General features: G+C 41.2%; 1 protein-coding gene across 2 annotated transcripts; it reads right to left on the reverse strand.

The window, feature by feature from the left end:
* Window positions 1–556: 556 nt before the first annotated feature.
* nt5e (5'-nucleotidase, ecto (CD73)) lies at window positions 557–27,162 on the reverse strand. 2 transcript variants are annotated; one of them, XM_063222779.1, is made up of 10 exons: window positions 26,771–27,161; window positions 22,539–22,761; window positions 21,125–21,313; window positions 10,833–11,030; window positions 8,475–8,629; window positions 7,865–7,973; window positions 7,588–7,737; window positions 6,244–6,444; window positions 5,538–5,639; window positions 557–987 (listed from the first exon to the last, which is right to left on the reverse strand). In XM_063222779.1, the coding sequence occupies exons 1-10, from the start codon at window positions 27,128–27,130 to the stop codon at window positions 983–985; spliced, it is 1,692 nt and encodes a 563-aa protein (XP_063078849.1). In that variant the 5' UTR covers window positions 27,131–27,161; the 3' UTR covers window positions 557–982. The 2 variants fall into 2 exon arrangements, with proteins under 2 accessions (XP_063078849.1, XP_063078848.1); XM_063222778.1 differs by lacking the exon at window positions 557–987 and having other exon boundaries at window positions 4,229–5,639; window positions 26,771–27,162.

Genomic DNA, 27,162 nt, shown 5'->3' on the forward strand with positions numbered 1-27,162 from the left:
TCAATTGGGTTTCTGAGGCTGATTTGGTTTTCAACTGAGAAGGGGTGAAACGTTTCAATGACTCTAAATAAGTATGAATGTGGAACTGCAGTGTTCCAAAATTAGATCGCCCATCTTTCCTTCCTACTCCAAGATGTACGAGATGAGTCCCACCCCGAGCTGGGTGATGACCCAGAGGACAGTTTTGGGTCATCACCCACTAGTTCCGAAACACCGCTCAGCCAAGGAAGCTGAGTAGACGGGAAAGGGTGATGAGAGGGAGGGCATATTATCCAAGAGTGATGATAATCCCAGCTACTATAGCATTATACATAGTTTTTTTGTTTACAAACATTCGTTTTGTGAGGAGGGGCAAGATACTGGCAGCCAACCACATGAGCTCATTTTTTGACCGACAGCAGTTTCCAACAATCAGAGGTTGAACAGTGCGCAGCCAGGGTCGCACAACCAGGGATTGTTCACAAATGGTAAACCCATTGTATACAGCCCCACCTACTAGTATTGACACCCTTGACGTTTAAGCACATCATGGGAAATGTCTCCAGACAACAAATTGTAAGCTCAACCATGATTTTACTTCACAGATTTAATATAAATAGCTTGTGGTTGATACAAAGTAGAAAAATGAGGATGATCCCAGCTACTGTAACATTATACTACTGGGACCATTTGTTTTAAACAAAGCATAACTTCATTCCTTGACCTTATGGCTGTGTTCTTAAATCACACAAATGTCAATACATCCAGTGTCAGTACTAAACATAAATATAATGCAGTATGCATCTACTTCACTGTGAAACAGGCAAAATGGTCAAACAAAAAGCAGCATCCAGGTCTATTGATAATGTGTAGTCACATTGAGTAAAGTCCTGCCGGTAGTGGATACATCTGTTTCCTGAGTTCCTTGAATGCAGATGAACCGACCATTTGTTGCAGAGCACGGGAACCACAGACGAAGGCAGCCAAGCCAAATGTTTTTCGGTTATCCTGTAACAGGAATAGGTTAAAAAAAATCAAGTGTACAACAGTTAAAAGAACATACAAAAGCCATACAGCTTGACTTAGAGCCTGAGAAAGCAAATAAACCTGTAATATATACTGAATTAACCCAAGTTTTCTAAAAGTTCAAGAATCTAATATTATTATTGCAATTCAAAGTTGCGTAACAGTTCTGAATGCATAAAACAGCAGTGAAAAGGTCTTTGTGAGGTCACATCGGCTTCCATGTTTAGCAAATGAAGTTGCCCATTGCTGTGTTCATATCCCCTTTCCCTTTCCATAACTTCCTCTTATAGCATATTTTACGGAGCCCACTTAGCATATTTTCCTCCAGAGGATCATGACTTGAATAGTAGTGATGGTCTCTATCTGGCACTTAAACCCCATGCGACCGGAAGGGTACACAGGCGATGCATAAAGCCTTCTTTGTCTAACAGGTTATAAGGGGTGAGCAGCATCAGTGACTGGTGCATCCCCCAGATACTAGCATGGGTTACTGCACTGGCCTACCAGGCCCAGGCCCAGGGGCCCAAGAGCCTAGGGGGGCCTGAAGCTAAAGCCTCTAAATTTCCATTCTCATGTTGCTCTTTCAACAATTGCATTTTCCAATTTTCTCAGGGGACAACCCCCATATCAATAGAGAGTATCTAACATCTCGTCCCCAAATATTATTTGTAAATGAGCAACACCCATGAAGGGGGACCTCTCTTGTTGTCTGGCCAGGGGCCCATGGAGTCATGATCCGTCCCCAGCTCAGAAATAGTCCAGTTACGCATCTTCCCTCTCCTTTTCTGGGCTAGGGACTGGGAGTGGGAACTACTGGATCTAATCCATGGTGTCAGGCTCAGTGATGGGACAGCATGGAAACTGTGACGGAAGTTCCAAGTATTGGAAATAAAAAGTGAGATCAGTTGCAGGTTAAATGGGCCTCACTGTGCTCATGCTGGGTTTTCAGCAGCTTCCTCTTCTAAAAACACACACCAGATTCGTACCTGTACACACCACAGTACAACAACAACCACCATATCAAATCTGCTCAAACTAGGTAGTTTTATTAATGGTTGAAATCATTGAAGTGCGTAGAACATACCAGACTTTTTTTGCAATATTCAGTACCCATTAGTACATTTTAAAGTGTTTGCCGGGCGATCACTCCTGTAGGCCTTATTTGGTTTAAGGTCCAAGAAAAGACGTTATAACAGCAAAGTTGTAAAACATAGTCATTTTATTGTCTTTGACACTATGGAATTATTTTTTCTATTGAGGTCAATCAGAAATGACATTTTACATCAACAATCTTTTTAAAGGAATGTTCAATTTGAAACTAACAATTACACAATATGCAACTAAAACAAAAAAATCTTTGGAACTCCATTAAATTCCATTTTCTTTCACAGGGAGATGCACAAGTTCAAGTATTAAAGCTGCTACAGAAGTCTGGATATTATGTTCATTATCCCTCCACACACAGACATATACAGAACAACTTCTGAGGAAGTTGGTGCATCAGTGCAGTGCTCTGCTACATACAGTTCATGATCTAGCTGTTCACCTAAATCAACCACATTTTTAATTGCATCTTAAATTAATTAATTTGCTTTTCTACATTTTCCAACATTACGGAATGAAATTCTATGTAAAAACTGTTAGTTCATAGGTAGAAAAGGAAGAGGATAGTAATAATTTTTAAAAGTTTTAAAAATAGGCCTAATAGTGCTTCCGAGCATATCATATCATGTGGTTGTTTTTTGGACTGAATGTGTAACAGAACTTTGAAAGGGCGTGTCACGAAACTGGCTCCTTGCACTGCAATAGGCTACCGTGACTGCGTATCAGGGCTTTGAACAGATTTTTCCCCCCCAAACGGTTCTTTCCGAACAGAAACGGATTTATAATGTTTCCGGTTATAAGTTCCACCAATAAATTGACGTTCCCGAACTGGTTACAACTAAAAAATATTGTTCCCGGAACGGTTAATTTCATTCCTGTCAGGGGATTAGGCCTACTCCCCATATCTGACGTTAAGTAACCAAGAAAGACGGAGGTGCAAATGGATCAGCCTCCATTCCAAACTGTTTATTCAAGCAGATGAAAAGAATATCCTCCAGAATTTTGTCCTTCAGGGATGACCTAAGCAGAGAAAGTCTAAACTTCACAGATGAACATGCGCGCTCCACACTGACTTGGGTCACGGGAAGCGCTATGACGGACATTGCGTGTGAATATCTGCATATGAAGCGGCCAAGGATGGCCAATAGCGAATAACGTTCTCGGGCAACGCGCTTCTCTGCAATATGTCCAACAACGATGCAATGGGAACTCGGCCCTCTTCTATGACAGTGGTTTCAATTATTAGTGGAATGCAGACTTCTCTAATCCAGTGTTTCCCAACCTTTTTTGTCCTGTGTACCCCCTAAGCAATTTTGTCAAATGATGAGTACCCCCTCGTCCTCATTCATGTTCTGTTCCTCTATCCCAATGTGACTACACTCAATATATTTATCATTATTACATTTTTCTGCGTACCCCCTGAGGTGTGCTCGCGTACCCCTAGTGGTACACGTACCCCTGGTTGGGAAACACTGCTCTAATCCACGGCTATCTCTCCATTCAGTCAGCGAATGTCCGATGTCACACAGGACATGAACCTCAGCCATGGGAACGTGCGTAGGAAAAAAAGTACTTTTTTTTAGTTAGAGGAACGAAATAAAACCGGTATTAACTGGTTACCATTATTTTTAAATAAGTGTTCCTGTTCCGTAAAGTAAAAAATAATAAAGTTTCCGGTTTCGTTTCTGTTCCCTGTAAAATACAAAAAGTTCCTGGTTTTCATTTTCGTTCCTTGAGCCTGTTCAAAGCCCTGCTGCATATCATGATTTCTTGGTTCGCCACAATATCGTTACAGCCCAAATAACCACAGTTTGAATTCGAGCCCGGGTCTCCCAGGTCACATGCCTAACAAAATGCAAGAGTCAGACATGGATTCCCTTTGGGCAAACATGCAGAAAATCTGCATATGAAGAGTTCAGATGCAAAACCCCCTAAGTGCCTTTTCAGAAAATAATCTTAATTCATTTTTATTTAATACAAATCTATCAAAATTGCATATTTTCTTATTTTATTTATGTAATATAACTATTTATATGTATTATCAAGTACATAAATGTAAACCAAACCAACAATGGGGTTCTCTAAATATATAGAAGTGCAGGTCTTCAGAAATGGAGTTAGGGGGTTTTGCATCTGAACTCTTCATATTTTGTCAAACAGGTGCCAGTGCTAGCTTCCTGTGGAAGTTAAGTGGAATGTTAAATTTCAGATTCTTTCTGTGCCCATGCCTTAATGGCCTTACTCAAGTAGTATATAATTTACACAAAATCGCTCAAATATCACATATCCACCTAAAAGCGGATAAAAAATATATATAGCTATATATAATATAGCCATTCATTTTCATCTTTATCGACTGTATCATTCACTAAGCAATACAGAAATATACCTTTTTTTCTTGCATATACAAATTATGTTTACAAATCATGTTATATCTTAAAATATTGCAAACATTCCAGGAACAGATACATCTCTCCAAGAGCCAGTGAATCTAACTCTGTGGTAAATGTGAGTGTAGATACGCGCGTAATGTATTACGAACTGAGGCAGAAACAAAACAAAACACACAAAAACAACACCTGCAAGAAAAGGTCACAGGTGCATTCTAAGTGCATTATGTTCAGCTTTCTCTTCTTGCTTCTTGCTCCTGGTTTCTATGGTCATGGGTGCTATTCACATAACAGTGAATAGAAACGCTTTGTCAAAATCAAAGTTCCACACAAAAAAAGTTGTTATGCAGCACTCACAAGACAACCCAGGGAGCCGCACGCAACTAGCAAAAGTGTGCTTATTGTATTCTTAATATGCATGTCATTTTGGTGTCGGGTGAAGCAAGCTAATGGGGCTTAACATGAAGCACTGGGTCGTTTCTCAGGAGTAAAATACCTATAGACCTGCCTACATGTAATGTTACCCTTGTCTGCTCTGTTATTCTATTGACTGGCATTTACACGCCACTTAAAGAGATTAAAGAGAGAAAATGGGCTAGTGTAAATCCCAATGTGAGTGGTTGAGGACAGGGCAAGAGAACCTCCCAAATTGTAGCCCACCCAAAAATTAAGAAATGCGCCAAATGCTTTGTTGTCGTTAACATGATTAACGTTAGGATGTCATGCAACCAAGGGTCACACGCAAAAGGAAAAAATGCTGGTAAGAGTCAGGTTCATATGGAGTTCATGTAGAAAAATAAATTACTGTCTGTAATTGCAGTCTGTAGTCCTAAAATGGAGACCAATAGGGGAGCAGACGTTGGTACACGGAAATGAAAGATTGACAAACATCATCCGACTCCGCTGAACGTCTGACAAAACACGTGAATGGGGAAATCTTGTCATCTTTTGGAGAAGTTAAAAATTCAGGCGACTAAAGGCTCACTGACAACGTCAAAAGCACACTCCAGAAAAGTAGTGAGACAGCCAGAGTAGCACCTTTCACGGAGCTGGTGATCATCCTGATGCGACCTTCCACAGCTGGGTGGACCCTCTTTGACTCTCGGATGTAGCGCTCCACCACAGAGATGTCCAAATCACCTACGGAAAAAAAGAGAGACAGTACCCCCCACCCCACGACACAGCTCAGTTTAGTTTCAAAAGGAAATGAAACCATGCAAGCACATTTGTGTCACATTGGACCTCGGCCGAAAGACTCAGACCTCCTTCCTCAATCCCTCTTGCACTCGGTATACCATCAGATAGTGGTGTGGATCGGCACTGCCCTCACGATCCGATTCGATCACGATTCGGGAGGTAGTAGATCCGATTCGATTCGATTCTATTAGATCCAATCCGATTCGATTCAATTCTACAATGCATTGCAATGCATTACATTTCTACTGAACGCAAAGCAAATGTTCAGCCATGATGAGGAAATACAAGTAGTCAGATACTGAGCAACAATTTATTGGCTGTTTTCTGTATCAGTCTGTATCAGTCTTGCCATGTTTTGAAGTGTTTTCATTTAATTTAACATTAATTTGCTCCCGAAATATCCATGGAAGTAATTGAAACTTAAAAAAATTGCCGGATTGATTCTGGAACTTGCCGGATCTGGATCTGGATCGTCCATGCCCCGGATCGATTCGGATCGCCGAATCAATCATTGTTGACACCACTACCATCAGAACTCCTCACTCACCACTGTCATGTTTCAGTTTTTCGTCCTTGATCATCGTGTAGCCGTCGCCTCCGTCCACAAGGTAGGAAGGCATGGCCACTTTGTAAACCTTGTCGTCTTCGAGCGGCTCGTAGCGCGGGACTCTGCAGTCTGTGCAAAGAATGCTGATGGATTTCACGCGGCTGTAGGCGGGTTGACTGAGGTCTATTTCCAACTGAAAGCCTGCAGAGAGACGAGACAGGAAAGCCACAGAATGACATGTGAAACCAGAAATGAATGCTTTCAGTCCATCAGGCCACACACATCTCACCATGTGTCATCACACAACACCCCATGCCCTCGATCATGACCTCCATTCATACGAAATATGTTGCAAAGGACCAATTGGAAATCATACCCCTTTGCTTCATGGTGAAACATGGTGCAGCTTTTAACTCCCCAAGAACTCGTGACTTAAGTGGCACTTTAACCAATGGAATTGCCATTTATCATGCATATTCCTTTTCAGTCATACCAAAATGAATTTTTCATGACACCAATGGCTACAAAACCTTTTTTAAGAAAGGAAGAGTTTCTCAACCACACCCTTACATCTTCCACTACTACTCCTTTTCATCTTCTTGAAAGTCAACATGTTACCTGTTGCATGCAAGTAATACATGTACTGCAATGTGCAGAGAAAAGCTTGGTGCACTGTGGTTCACTAACCCAGCGGTTCCCAATCTTTTATGCGATGATCCTAGCCTGGGCGACTGTTGAGTCGGTCAAACAGTCTGGCGAAAGCTAAGAGGAATCCGTCTCCGTGGAGGGTGGGAGATGGTCTGATCTTACTCTGCCCTTTAAGTTCCGAATTCAAATTAAAACCCATATTGTGCTTTATTAGCATGACTGTTACAATATAGTGTCGCAAAAGCATACAAATAACAAAACAAACATGTGAATAGTGTCACCTTAACCTATCAGTAACAGTGAGTTCTGAGTCATCATTCTCAACTGTTTGCTGATTGGCTAAACAGTGAGCGAATCGGGCTAGGAGGGTTTCGCCAGACTCGGTGCGGAGCCAAAACCTTTGGGTGGAGTGCATAGGATGGCATCACCAGGCTATGATAATCCCCCTTTGAACCCAAGAATATTTCCGCTAATATTGCAAGAAATGTATAGGAAAATCTGTTATCCACACAAGTGCATACTGTTACTAATCCATTTATGGAATTATTAGCTGTTAATCTGTGGATTTCCCATTTTTATGCAAACTTCTTTTTGTCTGCGACCCCCTTGCAGTACTTCCACAACCCCCCAGTTTGGGAACCACTGCACTAACCACTGCCCTTCAGGAAACCCTGTATTCAGGCAGCTACACTGTACCTGAGACTTGTAGGAATTCTCCCGTGGCAGAGCCATGCCGTCTGACGCCGTGCTCGAAGGCCTTTTTGATGGTGGAGCCCTTCAGTTGAACCAGGTCAAATGTGGAACCGAAAGGCAAAACCGCAATCAGATCCTCCATTGTGATGGAGCCTGCGAGAACAATGTCATTCTCTCAAGGCCAATACATGCTGTAAACTGGGTCAGTCAGGGGAAAGGGGTTTCAAGATAGTGCAAGCTGTCTCAAACTGGTTTTTATCTACTTTTGACAAAAACTCACCGTTTCGAGCACGCTCATCAATTGGCGACCGCACTGCCCCACCATTCAGCATGCAGGCACTGACGTGGTTCCACTGGAGTTCATCTGGATACTTGATGTTATGATCCACCTACCCACCGGCAATAGAAACAAGGATGTCTTATTCACACTTAATATTGAGTCTTAATTTTTTAATAATTTAATTTTTTAATAATTCTTTTATACTTTATTCTAATTTACAAAACTGTATAGCCCATCCCGAATAGTGAATTTGAGGAACTTTGAAACTAGTTCTTGTAGAAAATGAACTTTTCCAACACTGGGAGAGGGTCAACAAAACAACAAAACGCACACTAGGTTTTACTGGGGCTGCCAAGCTGATCATTAGGGTTGGTGATCAGAGGTTATCTTGGGATGTGGAATGAATTATATCACCACCAGCCTTACGTACTTGACACGGTTTCACATGTACTATTATGTATTCTGAAGAACTACCGTCAGCACCATAAACCATGGGCCATAAACAGGAGTCCTGTTTATAGGGCATAGTACGTAAAACAGGGGCGTGGATTATTCCCTTTTTTCCCCCCAGCGTAACCGTAAGGCAGTGGACTGATGAGATCATACCCACCATGGCGTCACAGATGAGGTTTCCAAGGTTACACTCTTGAAACCGACACTCCTGCGAGGTCCCGTTCAGATAAACAAGCGTCTCGCCAACATATTGTGCAGAATAGTTGGCCAGGTTGATCTTCCACTGCTCAACGTCAGCCAGGATGTCAGGATCTATAGAAATAAAAACATTGTAGCAAAAGGTGAACCAGTTGGTTTCTCTCTCTCTTCCTCACTCTGAAAACAGCACAGTATAGCCTAGGAAATCCCATGGTGCTTTGCAGAATAGTTCCGATCTGAAAGTCAGCATGGATTCTATCCCTCAGCGAGGGTACCACATCTTGGGCTCCAATCAGAGAGTGACGAGGTGCGGATAGGCGATGACTGCTCTTTGTTTGAATAGATACAACAGACACTATTGTCTATGGGCTATGTATATGCCAAATGACATATTCATCATGCCCAATAAACGGCCATTTCCTACAGGAGATTGCATAGTTAACTTTCCAGACTCTCACTTGTGAGATCATCTAGTGTTAACTAGGCGAAGCACAATACTTATTTAGTACAATTCATAAAAATTCTGAATAAATTATATAAACTTCTATAAAAAATGTTTAAGTCACTAATGACAACAGTTTTTTATATATATATCTAACGAAGATCAATATAGTCCATTCATAAAGAGGATACAGAAGTATACATACAGTGCCCTCCATAATTATTGGCACCCCTGGTTGAGATGTGTTAAAAGCCTTAAAATAAATTCAGTGTTTATTGCAGAAGAATACTGTCACACTGAAAATTTTAGGAAAATGTAGCCTTCAACTCAAATGAATTGTAAGAAAATAAAAAAATCCCTGACTAAAAAATAATTATTTTTCATTAAATCACATGTTCCACAATTATTGGCACCCTTAACAATTCCCAGGAAATAAATATAATTGAAGCATTTCTGTCATTTCTACAGTAGTTTACAAAGTTTACCAGAGTATGTAGGAACATTTAATTAGTAATTCATCACTTCCTGTTTCCCTGGGGTATAAATATGACGTGACACCAAGACCATTTCTCTTATCCACTCTTAAACATGGGAAAGACAAAGGAACACAGCATACAAGTGAGGCAGATGTGCGTCGACCTTCACAGGTCAGGCAGAGGCTACAAGAAGATTGCCACTCAACTGCAGCTGCCCATATCCACTGTGAGAGGAATAATTAAGAAGTTCAAAACAACTGGAACAGTGGTAAACAAGCCTGGACGAGGACCCAAGTTTATTTTGCCACCACGCACAGTGAGGAGGATGGTAAGAGAAATCAAAAGATCTCCAAAGCTCACTGTTACAGAATTACAACAAATGGTAGCATCCTGGGGTCACAAAGTCTCCAAAACAACCATCAGACGCTGTCTACACGCCAAAAAGCTGTTTGGGAGGCATGCACGGAGAAAACCTTTCCTCACTCACAATCATAAACGCAAACGTCTGGAGTTTGCCAAGCGGTATTGGGGCTTCAATTGGGACCGTGTGCTTTGGTCAGATGAGACCAAGATTGAGCTTTTTGGCAACAAACACTCTAAGTGGGTCTGGCGTGCCACGAAAGATGTGCATGCTGAAAAGCACCTCATACCCACTGTGAAGTATGGGGGTGGGTCAGTGATGCTGTGGGGCTGTTTCGCTTCCAAAGGCCCTGGGAACCTTGTAAGGGTGCATGGCATCATGAATGCTTTGAAATACCAGGACATTTTAAATCAAAATCTGTTGCCCTCTGCCCGAAAGCTGAAGATGGGTCGTCACTGGGTCTTTCAGCAAGACAATGACCCTAAACATATGGCCAAATCTACACAGAAATGTTTCACCAGACACAAAATCAAGCTCCTCCCATGGCCATCTCAGTCCCCAGACCTCAACCCCATTGAGAACCTGTGGGGTGAGCTGAAGAGGAGAGTACAGAGGAGAGGACCCAGGTCTCTGGATGATTTAGAGAGATTCTGCAAAGAGGAATGGCTGAAGATCCCTCTTTCTGTTTTTTCCCATCTTGTGAAACATTATAGGAGAAGATTAGGTGCTGTTTTGTTGGCAAAAGGGGGTTGTACAAAATATTAACACCAGGGGTGCTAATAATTGTGACACACATTATTTGATGTCAAATTATTATTTCTTTATGTGGGATTTTTTCCCCACTGAATAAATGCACTTGTATTGAAGGTTGGATTTTTCTCTTTTTTTCCATTAAGGTCCCATATTATTTAGAAAAAAAATAAAATAAATGGAAGCTAAAAAACACATCTCAACCAGGGGTGCCAATAATTATGGAGGGCACTGTACAGTAACCCGCTGCTTCTCAGTGAAAGATTTCATGAAATCATAATGGTTTACCTTGTGGTACCTGGTCGTCCAGCAGAATGGGATTGCCCGTTGCCGTGACAACATTTCCAGAGCTATCGAAGGTCACTTTGAGATGGCCCAGGTATTTCCCAAACGCGTACGCCTGAACCACCGGCACCTGCCGTCCATCCTGTGACGTGACCATGTAAGGATACGGTCCGGCCGGCACCTCGGAGGATGGGGCGTCTCCTGCGCACCACAGAGCATGGACAATGGCCTTGTTGACATGAGACATTTAATTGAACTCAATTGACTTCTGAATAAAACTTAATTCTGCTTTGAAAACATCATGTAAACATCAAACAATTCAGAATTAAATGAAAGGGCAATGCAAACTCAATCCAACAATTTAATTCCGAATGATTCTGAAGTCTGAATGATTAAATCAAAGACATAATGTAAACATGGCCAATGTAAAACATGGAATTTAGTAACTTAAAGTACACTAGTAGCAGTACAGGGGCACTTTGCACCTTGAAGAACCATTCAGGGTAAATCCCCTTACCCTGAATTATATTTTGTAGTAGGGCTGTAACAATATTGTGTTGAACCATGAAATCTCGATATGCAAAGTCACGATATATGGTTGCAAGAAGGCAATATCGTGATATGCCCTTTCAAAGTTCTGATATCCTTCAGTCCTGTTACCCTTCAGTCCAGAAAACAACCACATGACATGTGATGGTAGCTCTTGCAAGCTTCAAATCATCATCATTATTTTTTTTTACTTTTTAAAGATTATAGTTTCTTGTAGCCTATTCTGCGTAATCTAATTTAAAGGAACAGTCCACCCTTTTTTGATTTTCACATATTTGCAGTACTTCCAAGCATTATTCATGAATGTGCATATCATTTTCTTCTGTTGTCATGTTTTCAGTAGTTAGATTTACTGGTATCCGAATTATTAGCATAGCTTAGCACAATCACTGGATTTAAATGGGAGCATTAGCATCAAAGTAAGTGAAGATTTTCTTGCACACCTCCTTGGTCAGGTGCGTAGGAGTGGAACCCCAAAGTCACCAACGTTATCAAAGAAAGCATTAGCATCAAGCCACAAGTGATCACAGGACGGGATTAAATAGCTGCTTTGCACTCTGGTGAATTTTACATTCATTTAAAAGTATTTTATAAGTACATTTGATGATATTTTGTTTGCTCCCATAGACTTGCATTGCTACGCTTAATTTGGCTATACTGTTGAACTAGGCATTGCAAACACATAGACAAAAAATCCTATGTATTATCATATTTTACTATTTTACTACATATGAGCAACTTCTTGAAATGAGGTGGACTGTTCCTTTAAAAAGATGCAGATATTCAAAAATTGTGGGGTGTATTGAACCATAGGTCAAAAATCGTGATAAAAACGGAATCGTGAGTTCAGTGTATCAGTATTACTGTATATACAGTCCCAAGAAAAAGTTTGTACACCCTTTGAAATTTCTTACATTTCTGTCAAAATTGATCATAAAACATGGTCTGATCTTCCCGGAAATCTCAAGAAGGAACAACCAGAGTCTGCTTTAATTAATTCCACCCAAACATTTACATGTTATCATATTTTTATTGGTCATAAGGCCATAACATTCACAGGAGAGCAGGGCATAAGCAGGGCTCCAGAGTGCGACCAATTTGGTCGCACATGCGCCCATTTTTTCCCATAGTGCGCCTAAAAAATATTTTTAGGCGCACCGGTGCGACCAGCCATCAGTGGAACAAAATTAATTGCCAATGCTAAACACCCGTTTTAATGGCCATACAATTAATAGTCATTCTGCAGGCCTACTGTAACTGGCCCATCACACAATAAAAACGTGTCAATGCGTCATTCAACTCCGCTGAACTATATTTCTCCCCCTTCCTCTCGCTGAGGCAGCCCGACGTTTCAGAATAAAATGTTCGACTTCGCTAAACTATCCGAGTTCACGTGTGCTCGTGAGTTTGTGTTCTCAACCAGGGGAGTTTTGAAACGGACGAGAGGGTTACAATCACGGGGAAAAAACGAGATGGCTTGAGGATATATTAAACATCGGCCACCACTGATCACATAAACGCAGACGGGTGCGCGGATAATAATGGTCCGCTTCAGCCGTGTGCAGAGCTGGCCATTCAACAGGTGACACGCTGTCGGGACTTCTATGAGTTAGGCCTATTTGATAGCAACTCCAAACTGCCTATCTGTCGGCACGGCATCGTTCATGCACATTGAGACAGCACGAGGGAGTGAGCGCACAAAATTGTGCTGTCCTGTCGTAGTGCTAGCTAAGATACCACAACCATCATGCAAAGGGAGAGCGCTAAAAATGGGGAAATACAAAACCCAATTCACCTCGGATATACCACTGTAAACACAATGGTCCGTTTCAACCGCGTGGAGAGCTGGCCATAGGTGACAGGCTAGTCTCTCGGGACTTCAGTGGGAGTTTTTTGATAGCGACTCCAAACTGAATATCTGTCGGCAAGCCATCGTTCATGCACCTTGAGACAGCACGAGAGAGATAGGTGGGAGAAGCGCGCACGAAATTGTGCTCTCGTGTCTGTTCATAGCGCTTGCTAAGATACCCAATCATCATGCAGAGGGAGAGCGCTCAAAAATGGGGAAATACAAAACCCAATTCACCTGTAAACATAGGCTATTAGTGTCTAATGATTTTAAAAATCATGACATTTTTAACAGGGTTTGAAAAATAGGTATCTATCTATCTATCTACAGTGCCCTCCATAATTATTGGCACCCCTGGTTGAGATGTGTTAAAAGCCTTAAAATAAATGCAGTGTTTATTTGTAGAAGAATAGTGTCACACTGAAAATTGTAGGAAAATGTAGCCTTCAGCTCAAATGAATTGCAAGAAAATAAAAAAAATCCCTGACTAAACAATAATTATTTTTCATTAAATCACCTGTTCCACAATTATTGGCACCCTTAACAATTCCCAAGAAATAAATATAATAGAAGCATTCTGTCATTTCTACAGTAGTTTACAAAGTCTACCAGAGTATGTAGGAACATTTAATTAGTAATTCATCACTTCCTGTTTCCCTGGGGTATAAATATGACGTGACACCGAGGCCATTTCTCTTATCCACTCTTAAACATGGGAAAGACAAAGGAACACAGCATACAAGTGAGGCAGATGTGCGTCGACCTTCACAGGTCAGGCAGAGGCTACAAGAAGATTGCCACTCAACTGCAGCTGCCCATATCCACTGTGAGAGGAATAATTAAGAAGTTCAAAACAACTGGAACAGTGGTAAACAAGCCTGGACGAGGACCCAAGTTTATTTTGCCACCACGCACAGTGAGGAGGATGGTAAGAGAAATCAAAAGATCTCCAAAGCTCACTGTTACAGAATTACAACAAATGGTAGCATCCTGGGGTAACAAAGTCTCCAAATCAACCATCAGGCGCTGTCTACACGCCAACAAGCTGTTTGGGAGGCATGCACGGAGAAAGCCTTTCCTCACTCACAATCATAAACGCAAACGTCTGGAGTTCGCCAAGCGGTATTGGGGCTTCAACTGGGACCGTGTGCTTTGGTCAGATGAGACCAAGATTGAGCTTTTGGCAACAAACACTCTAAGTGGGTCTGGCGTACCACGAAAGATGCGCATGCTGAAAAGCACCTCATACCCACTGTGAAGTATGGGGGTGGGTCAGTGATGCTGTGGGGCTGTTTCGCTTCCAAAGGCCCTGGGAACCTTGTTAGGGTGCATGGCATCATGAATGCTTTGAAATACCAGGACATTTTTAAATCAAAATCTGTTGCCCTCTGCCCGAAAGCTGAAGCTGGGTCGTCACTGGGTCTTTCAGCAAGACAATGACCCTAAACATATGGCCAAATCTACACAGAAATGGTTCACCAGACACAAAATCAAGCTCCTCCCATGGCCATCTCAGTCCCCTGACCTCAACCCCATTGAGAACCTGTGGGGTGAGCTGAAGAGGAGAGTACAGAGGAGAGGACCCAGGTCTCTGGATGATTTAGAGAGATTCTGCAAAGAGGAATGGCTGAAGATCCCTCTTTCTGTCTTTTCCCATCTTGTGAAACATTATAGGAGAAGATTAGGTGCTGTTTTGTTGGCAAAAGGGGGTTGTACAAAATATTAACACCAGGGGTGCTAATAATTGTGACACACATTATTTGATGTCAAATAATTATTTCTTTATGTGGGATTTTTTCCCCACTGAATAAATGCACTTGTATTGAAGGTTGGATTTTTCTCTTTTTTTCCATTAAGGTCCCATATTATTTAGAAAAAAAATAAAATATTTGGAAGCTAAAAAACACATCTCAACCAGGGGTGCCAATAATTATGGAGGGCACTGTATCTATCTATCTATCTATCTATCTATCTATCTATCTATCTATCTATCTATCTATTCATCCATCTCTGTGCTTGTGTGTAGCCTTATTGCTGAAAATTAAAGCTTAGGCTTGCTTAGGCCTACTTGAAGCCAGGACGTGGTAGTTATGTAGCCTACTGTCATGTCTTTTGAGGAGCACATTTGGAAGACTAGCCTCTAGCACATGGAAGGCTCCAGGTCTTTTAAAATAATAATAATTTAATTAATTATTATTATTTTTCTTATTCTTATTCTTCTTCTTATTATTATTATATTATAAGGCCTATTGCTTTTTTTATTAGCCTATTATTATTATTATTATTATTATTATTATTATAAAGCTGGGGTGCGTGCGTGCGTGCGTGTGTGTGTGTGTGTGTTGGGGGGGTGAACATTTGGGTGCACCTAAATTTTGTGCTGGTGCACCTAAAAAAAATGTTTAGGCGCACCAGTGCAACCAGTGCAAAAAGTTAGTCTGGAGCCCTGGGCATAAGTAAGTACACCCTTGCATTAAGTAGGTTTTAACCCTCAGTTAGTTGCAATATCATCAACCAGACTTGTCCTGTAGTTGCAGATCAGATTAACAAAACAATCTGTTTGTATCTTGTCTCCCTCTTCTTTAGAGAACTGCCTCTCGTCAGCAAGGTTTGTGGGATGTCTGGAGTACATAGCTTTCTTGACTTCATGCCATATAATCTCAATTGTTTTTGTCAGGGCTTTGACTGGGCTATTTCAGAATGTGTATTTCATTATTATGAAGCCATTCTAAAGTCGATTTGCTTCTAAAGTATGGGTTGTTGTCACATTTCAGGACCCATACTCTTGTGTGTTTCAACTGTGTAGCAGACTTCCTCGCGTTTTTTCTGTAAAATATCACAATAAATTTGAGTTCATTGTTCCACTGATAATAGCAAACTTTCAAGGGCCTGAGGCAGCAAGGAAGCCGCATATAATGATGCTCCCGCCACCATACTCAGAAGAGGGGATGTAACCAAGAATAGCTAAAAATGGGATTAATTCTGCCAATCTAAAATTAATGGGGTTTCTGACCAAAAAAATATTGCTGCACCTTTGAGGTTTGCGAAAAAGCATTTATATGCTTCATAGAATTACTGCAAAATATTCTGTAGACCAACGTTGAAACCAAAGTTGAATTGTTCAGGGGAACACACAATGTCATGTTTGGAGGAGAACTGGAGAACCACACCTTCACCAAAACATCATCTCCACCTTTGAGTATGGTGGCGGGAGCATCATTATATGCGGCTACCTTCCTGCCTCAGGCCCTTTTCAGTTTGCTATTATCAGTGGAACAATGAACTCAGAAGTTTATCGAGATATTTTACTGAAAACAGTGAGATAGTCTGTCAAAGAGTTGAAGCACACAAGAGTATGGGTCCTGAAATGTGACAACAACCCATACTTTAGAAGCAAATCGACTTTAGAATGGCTTCATAATAATGAAATACACATTCTGGAATAGCCCAGTCAAAGCCCTGACAAAAAACAATTGAGATTATATGGCATGAAGTCAAGAAAGCTATGCACTCCAGAGATCCCACAAACCTTGCTGACGAGAGGCAGTTTTCTAAAGAAGAGGGAGACCAGATACATCCAGATTGTTTTGTTAATCTGATCTGCAACTACAGGAAACATCTGGTTGAGGTTATTGTGACTAATTTAGGGTTAAAACCTATTGAATGCTAGGGCGTACTTACTTATGCCTTGCTGTCCTGTGAATGTTTATATCTTATGGCCAATGAAAATATGAAAACTTGTAAATGTTGGGGTTGAATTAGTTAAAGCAGACTCTGGTTGTTCCTTCTTGGGATTTCCGGGAAGATCAGACCATGTTTTATGACCAATTTTAACAGAAAGGTAAGAAATTTCAAAGGGTGTACAAACTTTTTCTTGGGACTGTATCTACTGGGACTGTGTGCTGAAACACTTACACCTACATACAGTAGAGCAAACACTGTACTGTACATATAGGTTCATTTACACAAAAGGATTTTTCACTTCCTTGAAATAGCCCACAGTTCCTATTCCTTTTCTGTAATGTTCTTTTGTGTGTTAAGAGGGTATTCCTAGTACGTGGTTTACTGAGTAAGCCTCTGTAACTGAGACAACAAACATGTGTACAGTAAGTGGCTGTACAGTTTTTCTAGACTCCCTCAGGAGGGTGAATGCAGTTGATGTTTTTTAGTCTAGACTAACTGAGTGGGTGCCTTCACCCATGCACTAGTATTATGCCAAAGGGCTTTATAACTGATCAAAATCAGTGCAGGAATATAAACGGCAGCAGTGTTCTTCAGATTTAAAAGGGAGGGGGAAAAAACAGGCATGGATAGAGACCCACACCCAGGGTTGCCAGATGAGGCTGATGATTTCCAGCCCAAAAAATTCTCAAAACCCGACTAGAAGCACAAAATCCCACCCAATTCTAATGATTTCTATTGCTAAATTGGGCGGGTTATTCTGCTAAATGCCATTTTTACCCACACACGGCCATCCTAAGCAGCCCAATTGGGCGGGAAACAGCCCAATCTGGCAACACTGCCCACACCCTCCTTCACTCACTCACTCACTCACTCACTCTCACTAGCTCATGCTCATAACCGGTGAATTAGGACTTGCATGCCACACGATACCTCCAATATTGTGCGTACTGTAGCACCTTCATGGCTATTTTGCAAGTGAAGTGTAACCCCTAAGATTCAGAGGGTAAATGTGGTGCAAAGATTCATAGGGGTTGCACAAGTATGCACACTCATTCACACGCAGTTGCATCTTACTGTAAGTCAGACAGCAAGGAGCAAGCATGCCCCAGGCCTTAAGTTTACAGTCACTGGCCAGTGGGGTTGGGGTGCTGTTGGGCAAGACACTTCAGTAATGGTAGAGCGTGTAAGAGACCTTCCACATTATTCCTACCGGTACAGAATTTGAAACAGAAAACTTCTGATGCCAGGTCAACTCCCAACCAGTAAGCATTGTAAAGATTTACATCTCATTATACTGGTATACGAGTGTGCAATTCTTATATAAAAAAAACTAAAGGATATGTGCATGTGTGGGACTGTCTTTAGGATGTGTTCATCAGTCTTATTGTCTGATGGAAAAAAGCTGTTTTGAAGTCTGGTAATGTGAGCATTAAGACTTCTATATTGTTTACCAGATGGTAGCAGCTGAAATACTCCAGGGTTAGGGTGGCTGGGATCTTTTTTTCCGGGCTTTCTAAAGCACTGTGTCTTATACAAATGCAATATGTATGGTCCCAGGTGAAAAAGTGGTTCAATTTAGTACAATAAAAGCATGACTGAAGTGTACTTAGCATGTTAAAAGTGCACTCATGCTTTTTGTGCTAAGAAAAAGTATGTTTACAATATGCTTATTTAAAGTGTACTTAAAATTAGAAGTAATTAAGTTGCTCTCAAAGAAAGTACACTTAGCGAACCATACTTCAAGTGGACTTCGAAGATGTTTAGCTAAAGTGTATTTAGAGGAATATACTAATAGTGTTCTAATAGTGAACTTACTAAAAGTGTATTTTCAAATAACATATTGCAATTGTACTTTTTTAAAGTGCAATATAATTACACTTCACCCAAATGTCTTTGAAGTGTGATTTTCTGTAGTGCGCTTTAAAGTAAATCGCTTTAACATATTGCAAGTACACTTTTTCTAAGTGCACCATGATTGTACTTCACCCAAACATCTTCAAAGTGTGCTTACACAAAGTGCATTTACCCATCATGCACCATCATACATGTCCCATCATGCAATGCACTTCTTGGAGCTAAATTTCTCAAACAGAAAGCCATTTATCCTGAAGGAATATTTTTGGTTTGCATGAAAATATTACTCATTGTTATATTCTGTGTTTATTGTAGGAGATTTAAAATTTTAAAGTGGTACACAAAAAATGACCATGTTCCCACCGTCATTATGATGGTCACGTATATGTTCTGGTATATATAGGCTCACACTTCCCATGATATCATGGTGTGAGGTAAGTTGGAACTAGTTGTTCAAACAAAGAAAAGAGGGACACCATTAGTGAGCAATTCAAGTGATCATATGCAGGAAGTTGGAACAAGATTGAAAAAAAGTGAAATGTGTATCTGAAATCTCTGTAACAATGCAATGATTGTAAATGTCACTCATACTAGGCATGCATACTGTATCACTACTGTGACATGTGGCTGTGTGTAATGTACCAGCTCTGAGGACCAGCATGGGTTGTAGTATTACATTTATATTATTTCATGTACTTGGGAGTGTACTGTAAATATACTTCAAGCATACCTGTTATATATTTACAATACTTAATGTGATATACTTTTTACAGACTTAAAATGTTCCAATGTAGTCCAAAGAAGCATGAAGTTAATATACTTTTATTGAACTTCTAGTAACAATAAAATGTTATAGAAGTGTACTCAAGCACACTCTTAATGCCATACGAATGCATGAAAAGCGTGTTTGGAGCATACTTTCAAAAGTATGCTTGTAGTGCACTTAAAGTTGTCCAAAAGCGGTGCCAATTTAGCATCCTCAGTGTGCTGCAAGTGTGCTGAAGTACTGCTTTAGTAGTGCTTCAGCGCACTAATAGTGCAATGAAGCGCACTTTAAATCGCCAAAAATAGTACACTTTGTACTAAGTACGGTCAAAAAAAGTACACTTTAAGTATATGGGTTTTTCACCTGGGGTAGCTCATAACCACAAATAGTCTGTGCTATATGCAAACGTTTGTCATGCTGAGTTACCTGTTGAGCACATAAGAAGGAATTTTCTCAACACAAGGAAAAAAAGACTTAACGTGTGGGTGTGTGACAAAAAGTCAGCATGTTTTAAAGGGTGACAAGCAAAATAAACCACAATGGACCATATTGACGTCTACACTGGTTGTCAGCAGTTTGACCTAAACTGAACTTGTGTTTAGCATACCACAAATGACCATTAATACCCCAAGATATGTGAAGTTGGCTTTTTCAGTAAAAAAAATTCCGTGCGCACACACACGACCGCGCTGGCTGGATGCTTCACACACAGCAATGGAAAATAAATTATCGCTGACTCATTTAACTGCAGAAGGTGCTGATAACTTATCTTTTTATCTTTTACACAGCTCCTTATTCAACTCTCCTTAAAGTGTGAAAGTACATCCTCTATGAAAAACTGAGTCGGCCATTCAAAATCGTGTAATTTTCCTTAATATTTACCACAATTAATTTCAACAATCCTAATTAGTTTTAAACTTTACAATTGTGTATGCAAAAAGGGTTGTCTAACCTCCCTGTTCAAAAAAAACATCCTGAACCACATTACTCAGTCAGGGGCATCCAAGGTTGCAGCCTTCTCGTTTTTCTCATATGACATGACAAAACTTGCCAAACAGCGGTAGGAGTTATATTGCCACTCCTCTAGTGCTTTTAAGGGAAATGTTACACATTGCACCAGGTCTACACAGTTGGTATTTGCACTTGGTGTATCCAATCATTAATTCAACTTAGAACTAGTGATTGGATACTTTTAGTTAACCCATTGGCGCCTACGGCACCTGCAAAAAAGGGTGATGAATGCCTTAGCCCTTTTTAAGAAAAGCTGCCCTCAGCCAATAAAAACCTAATATCTCAGCTTCTGAAGCACATAAAAATATGCACTGAGTTGCATTTAAACGCTAAGACCCTCATCTTCCATCAGAATGTGTTCATTCATCTCGAACAAACAGAGATTTTTAATAAAGTTGTCTCAAATCTCATGAGCCTGAATGTTGCGTAATGCAGCTCCAGGCGCCAGGGCCAATGTTGCGCAACGCAACATCAGGCATCAATGGGTTGAAATCTGTGAAAAATGGGCGTTACTCGTCCTAGCAAGGCTAAGACACTTCACTTTGAAAAATATCCAATGTCTCTGTGTGAAGAAGGGCTTACCTGTGTAAAGGAACGTGTTGGTGTGTCCACCAATCACGACATCCACACCTTTGACCTTTTCGGCAATCTCTTTGTCCACTGTAAACCCGGAGTGACCCAGTGCAATGATCTTATTGACACCCAGAGTGGAGATCTTGTCCACCTGCGTCTGCAGGGCTGCTATCTCGTCTTCAAATATGAGGTGGGGGCCTGAGGAGCAGAGGGCGAAAAAATGAAGGTTTTTTTCAGCTATTCATTTTTAGGTAAATGTTTAGTTATATATAGAAAAGAGGGATTGGGCAAGTGCCAAGACTTCTGTAGAACATGTGAGAATGTTGAAACACGAGGCAAGAATGTCGAAACGTAAAGTAACAGTTACAGTAACATTTCCACATCTGAAGATGCTCCGGAGACTATCTTTTTTGTCTACAATTAGCCTACTAGTCCTTTCCCGTGCCACACCTGATTGTGAAGTCCAGGAGTGTGAAGGAGTTCTCTCTTTTCGATGTGTGGAAATTTTACTGTTTTATTGTGCCAAGACTAATGTTGACATTTTCATGTCTTAATGGTTAATACATTCTTGCTGAAATTTAAAAAAAAACTGCACAACACTGTTCCAAATTACTACACAAAGGACATTTTTCACTTATTTTCCAGTAAAACATCAATATAAATGCCAGTTATCAAAATGTTGAAGTCATCGGCTGACAGAGGACAAATCAAATGTTTTTGGACACACATTCCAATGATAACGGTATTTTTGCCATTTCAATACAATAATAGAAAAACATCTTACATGTCGAGTTACATTTGTAGTTGAGTCAGAGCACAAGCAGGTTTGCGCTGACAAAGGCACAGTAACAAAGGTTTCTGCCAGATAAATGCACTGGATTTAGAGAATATGCTAAAAAAACAACACATTATAAAGCCACAAACAGGTAAAACAGCTGCCATTTAAAGCTGCTGGTAGCTCTGGAGTCTCACGAATACCAAAGTGTAGCTATGCAGTCTTCTATTTGGCCAACCTTAACCAGTGCTGGCAGAACAGTAACAGTAACAAACCCTGTGGGCCTGGACATACAGTAGATCAAGACTAGATAGATCAAGGCTGAGTCTTGCCCACTTTCCAGTGCTGAGAAACCGTGAATAATCCAGTTGGATGAAGTGCAACAAGGCAGCCATCACCTCACTGATGTCGCATCAGTACATTTGGGCCGGAGTCATTGGGAAAGACCTGCTGGACTCCTTTAGGGTTCCTGAAGTTTAGGGTTCCTTTAGGGTTCCCGAAAATTGCCTTTCATAACAAAATCATTTTCATGTATGACAACGCACAATTTCATGTTGCAAGGAATAGCTGTGTATCGTTGGCAGCAATAAAGTGTTTTGTGTGCTACATAGTGTATTGAGTTAGATACCAAAAATGAACTTTTTTTACCTGGCAATGACAAAGCAGGTGTTTCTCTGGACGTGTATCCCACCACAGCCACCTTCTCTGGACCCATGTCAAAAATCTTGTAGGGCAAATAGTGGCCCGCTACTTTGGGCTCAATGGAGGCGGCCGCTCTGATATTGGCACTCAGGACTGGGCATTCCACGTCCTGGAGAAAAGGCTGGACTAGGCCCTCCCATCCATTGTCAAACTCATGGTTCCCTAAAGCCTGGAGAGGAAAGGAAGGGAACAGGGAAGAGAGAGAGAGAGGGGGGGGGGGTGAAAAAGGGCCTGGTTAGAGCCAACTTAATTACCATAGTACCACTGCTTGCATTCAAGAAATTCTAACCTACTAGACTAGTGCATTTCTTGTAAGTACCGTGTAGGCTGTGAAAAGTGCTGAAGATCGGAAAGCAAGAAGATGTACAGAACACATTGTCTGTTAGAGAGGCTGTGATGCATTTTAGCAAAATCCAGTTTTACCGATGAACCAGCAGGAAAAAGTAACTAAAATCACCCAAAAGCAGCTGGGTATTTTTTAAAAGGCTGCAAAAGGAAGATGCCATTTCAAAGTTAGTTGTGCAGTCAGAGTCCTCGTCACGTATTACAGAAACATTTTATGCAATGTACCATGCGTTTACACATGTAGGCCTACTTAAGTAAACAAGTGGGACAGTGCTCTAAGCAGGAGCACAATTAATGACCCCTCCCCCCTTATGGCAACTCTAGTGATGTTTATTTCAACAAGTCGGGCCGCTGAGGACTCCACACAATGCCCATTGGCAGTTACCGGACGGCACTACGGAGCCCAGGCCCAGGATCCCTCTGGGCCCAAAGATCCAGGGCAAGCTGAACCCTCCCACACCCAGCCCTTTCCAGAAGTGACCTTACATACAATAGCAGAGTGTACACTCACCGGCCACTTCATTAGGAACACCCGTTACAACTGTTCATAGAGGCAAATTTCTGATCAGCCACATGGTGGCAAATCTATGCATTTGTGTATATGTAGACATGGTCGAGATGATCTTATGCAGTTCAAACCGGGCATCATAATGGGGAAGAAAGGCTTTTTAAATTACTTTGAACATGGCATGGTTGTTGCTGCCAAAAGGCTTGATTTGAATATTTCAGAAAAGACTGATCTACTGGGATATTCGCACATAACCATCTCTAGGGTTTACAAAGAATGGTGGGGAAAAGAAAAAGAATACAGTGAGCAGCGATTCTGTGGGAAAAAATGCCTTGTTGATGGCAGAGGTCTGAGGATAATGGCCAGACTGGTTGGAGCTGATACAAAGGCAACATTAAGTCAGATAACCACTCATTACAACCGAGGTATGCATAAGAAAACCCCCGTTTACGGGTGGTTGACGTTTAAGGGCGTAACGCAAAAAAAAAAAAAAAAAAGTTTTTCAAATTCCTGGAAAAAAATGATGGATAAAAAATAAAGCACTTACTGGTCTGTGGAATTTCACCTTATTTTTGCCATTTTTGGAGAAATGTGTCTTGCATCAACACATTGCATAGGCATGTCACACCGCAGGAAAATGGAGTCACACCACAAGGAATTCACTGCATTATGGCCATTTTAATCCTTTTGTATACATGACTGACATCTGAGCTCATGCTAACTTGATAATGATATTGTGTTTAATCTTAATATGTGTTTTCATTTATTAAAAAAACTTTTTCCCCCGCAGTCACACCACAGGACACCATAAAATGAACCTAAGCATTGCGTGACAGAAAGATTGCAATATGAAGACATATTAAGAGGTTAAGAGTCACCTTAAACTTCCACAGCACTCTCCAATAACTGAGGTACTGACTGGTTAGGAGCCAGTCTTTAAGACCCTTGTAGTTGGCCTTGCAGCTGCCCATTCACAAACATTGACATACATGTCACCCCACAGGACGCAATTTGTGTTACGAAATTGAACTTGCAGTTAATATTACTGTCTTGAGTTTTTTTCACATTCACATATCTTAATATAAAGTTAATATTTATGCAATCCTGCCAAATGCTTCATACATTATTCAAAATGTTGTTGGTTAATTTATATATATATTATATTCCAGGTTTCATAAATGTTACAGTCACACCGCAGGATATTTGACATATAAACCTTTACATAAATCTTAACAAAAATGTTTCTTCTCATCTAAGACTAATATGAAACATAATGTACCACATCTTCTTTCATTGACATATGTTTTTTTAATTAAAAGAAAAATAACAGTTTTGTAGGTTTTTAACCAATGTTACGAAAAAACAAGGCGTCACGTCTCCCACCCTTACACAGCACATCAAATTTTGAGGCAAATGGGCTACAGCAGCAGAAAACCACATTTGGTGCCACTCACTGGTGTCAGCTAAGACCAGGGAAATGAGGCAACAATTTGGACAGGCTCACCATAAACGACACTAGAAGATCGAAAAATGTTGCCTGGTCTGATGAGTCTTGATATCTACTGCAACATTCAGGTGGAATCAATGTTCCAGGCTGGAGATATAATGGCATAAAGATATTTTCATAGCACAATTTGGGCCAATTAGTACCAATTTAGGTAGCCACAGCCAACCCGAGTATTGTTGCAGACAGTTAAGGCAGTTCTGAAGGCAAAGGGGGGTCCAACCCAGCCGTAGAGAGGTGTTCCTAATGAAATGGCCGGTGAGTGTATATTAGGTTCAAACCAACAAACAAACAAGGAAACGATAAATGGTGCGAGGGTCTAACCACCAGGTGAAGTCATCAGCCCCCTCCCTCCACCCACAGTTGGGAAAACAATCTTTTGCCCAGAGGCCACTCTGTTAATCAGTCCCCGTGTCTGTGATGGAAAAGTATGCCCCCATGTCCAGACAAGCCCATCTGCCCTCTCATCAGCAACCCTCGCTACTGCTTCCAGGCCTGTGTGGTCATCTCAAGGGTGCACACCATATCATTAATCCCGTCCCAACACTCCACTGGGGTTAACCTTATGGAAAGCTTCCTGACACGAGTCTCGACGCCATGGGACAACCAGTAGAAAGCAGAAAAAAAACATTGGAGATGATGTACAGGTCTAAATCAAACTCCAAACAAGCTTCAATTCAATTTAACATCCTATAACAGTAGACCTGGCCCATTCAATTTTTTTCTTCTGTACCCTACAAAGCAAAAAGGCAGGAACTATGCAGAGCTCTACCAGAGTACAATGACTTTGGAATGATCCTGTTGTCGAGCCCAAGGACTTTTAGACATGTGGCAGTTTTTGGTACATTATGTTACCACATTCTTTGTCGATCAATTATTTTATTTTAATTTCTATATGACATTAAAATCACAATCACTCATTTCCAACAGCAATGCAGTTACTGCCTTTTTGCTTTGTAGGGCAGTAGCCTGCAGACAGACAGAGACATCTCCGAGAGACAAAAGTAAAGCATGCAAGTGACAACAACATCCTAAGCCACTATTTTCAGTCACCAAAGGTTAGCCTCTAAGGATCTATCTTAGGATCTAAGCTTATCAAATCATTAGACAAGGAACATTACATGAGCTTTACAACTGGACATCAGATGATTTTTAAAAAAAATCTTTAAGCAGAATTAAAGGGTGGCTTATCACCCCAGTTCCAGTTCCAACGCCAAGTGGACTGCATGCATTCCTTAACGTTTGCATCCGATAACCTGCACGGGGCTGTACCAACTTTGGAGACCAACTGCAAGGCCAAAACAGCAGATGAAAAGTCTATACCAAAATTGCCAACACGTTAGTGTGCCACGGCACATGCTTATGATAATACACATGGTCTCAATTAGTCACAGCTTCGTTTAGTTTTATGCAGCCAAAACAGCTATTTGCAATAACAAAATGGTTTTACGCACAGCTGGGCGCAACGTCTACGTTGCCAAAAAGCACTACCGGTATTTCTTGCACATGCTTTCCAGTTGGCTTCTGACGTGCTGTTCCGTTATGTCTCCCTCTCTTGCTGAACAAGAGGACGTAGGGTTTTTTTTTGTCGAGCGCGCTACCCGGGTGATGCTGACTTTGTACCTGAGCTCAAACAATTTGTCAGGTCTTCACATTTCATGCATACTCAGCACCCTTCTGACTTTCAAAACGAAGCTTTCTCTGTAAGCTTTCTTACGCTTCCTCAAGAAGAAAATAAAAGAAACAATGAGCCAACACCGTAACGACAACAGACAATTGAAAGCAGCCGAAACTGGATCCTCGGCCGAAACAGCATCTTACCATGGCATCGTATTTAAGTTGGTTCATGAAATAGGCAGCCTCCGCTCCCTTGTAGAAGTTAAACCAAACCGTGCCCTGGAACTGATCACCGCCATCCAAGAGCAATACGTTTGGCTCGGTCTTGCGGAGCTCGGTTACTTTAGTGTGCCTCCTCGCCACGCCGCCGAAACACGGGTTTTTGGTACATTTCCCGGAGTCCCTACTGGTCTCTTCCACTCGTGCATGGACATCGTTGGTGTGCAGCAACGTAAGGTCCCACGCGGCAACTCGTACGAGGCCCTGGCCGGAGAGCAAGATGACCAGAAAGGCGCAGCACCACCACTTCCCCATCCCCAACGTCCTCATGATCTCTTGGTGCATGTGAGACTACAACGCATATGCAATGCAGCGCA

This window comes from Engraulis encrasicolus, chromosome 18 (assembly GCF_034702125.1).
Source record: "Engraulis encrasicolus isolate BLACKSEA-1 chromosome 18, IST_EnEncr_1.0, whole genome shotgun sequence".
Taxonomy (NCBI): Eukaryota; Metazoa; Chordata; class Actinopteri; order Clupeiformes; family Engraulidae; genus Engraulis; species Engraulis encrasicolus.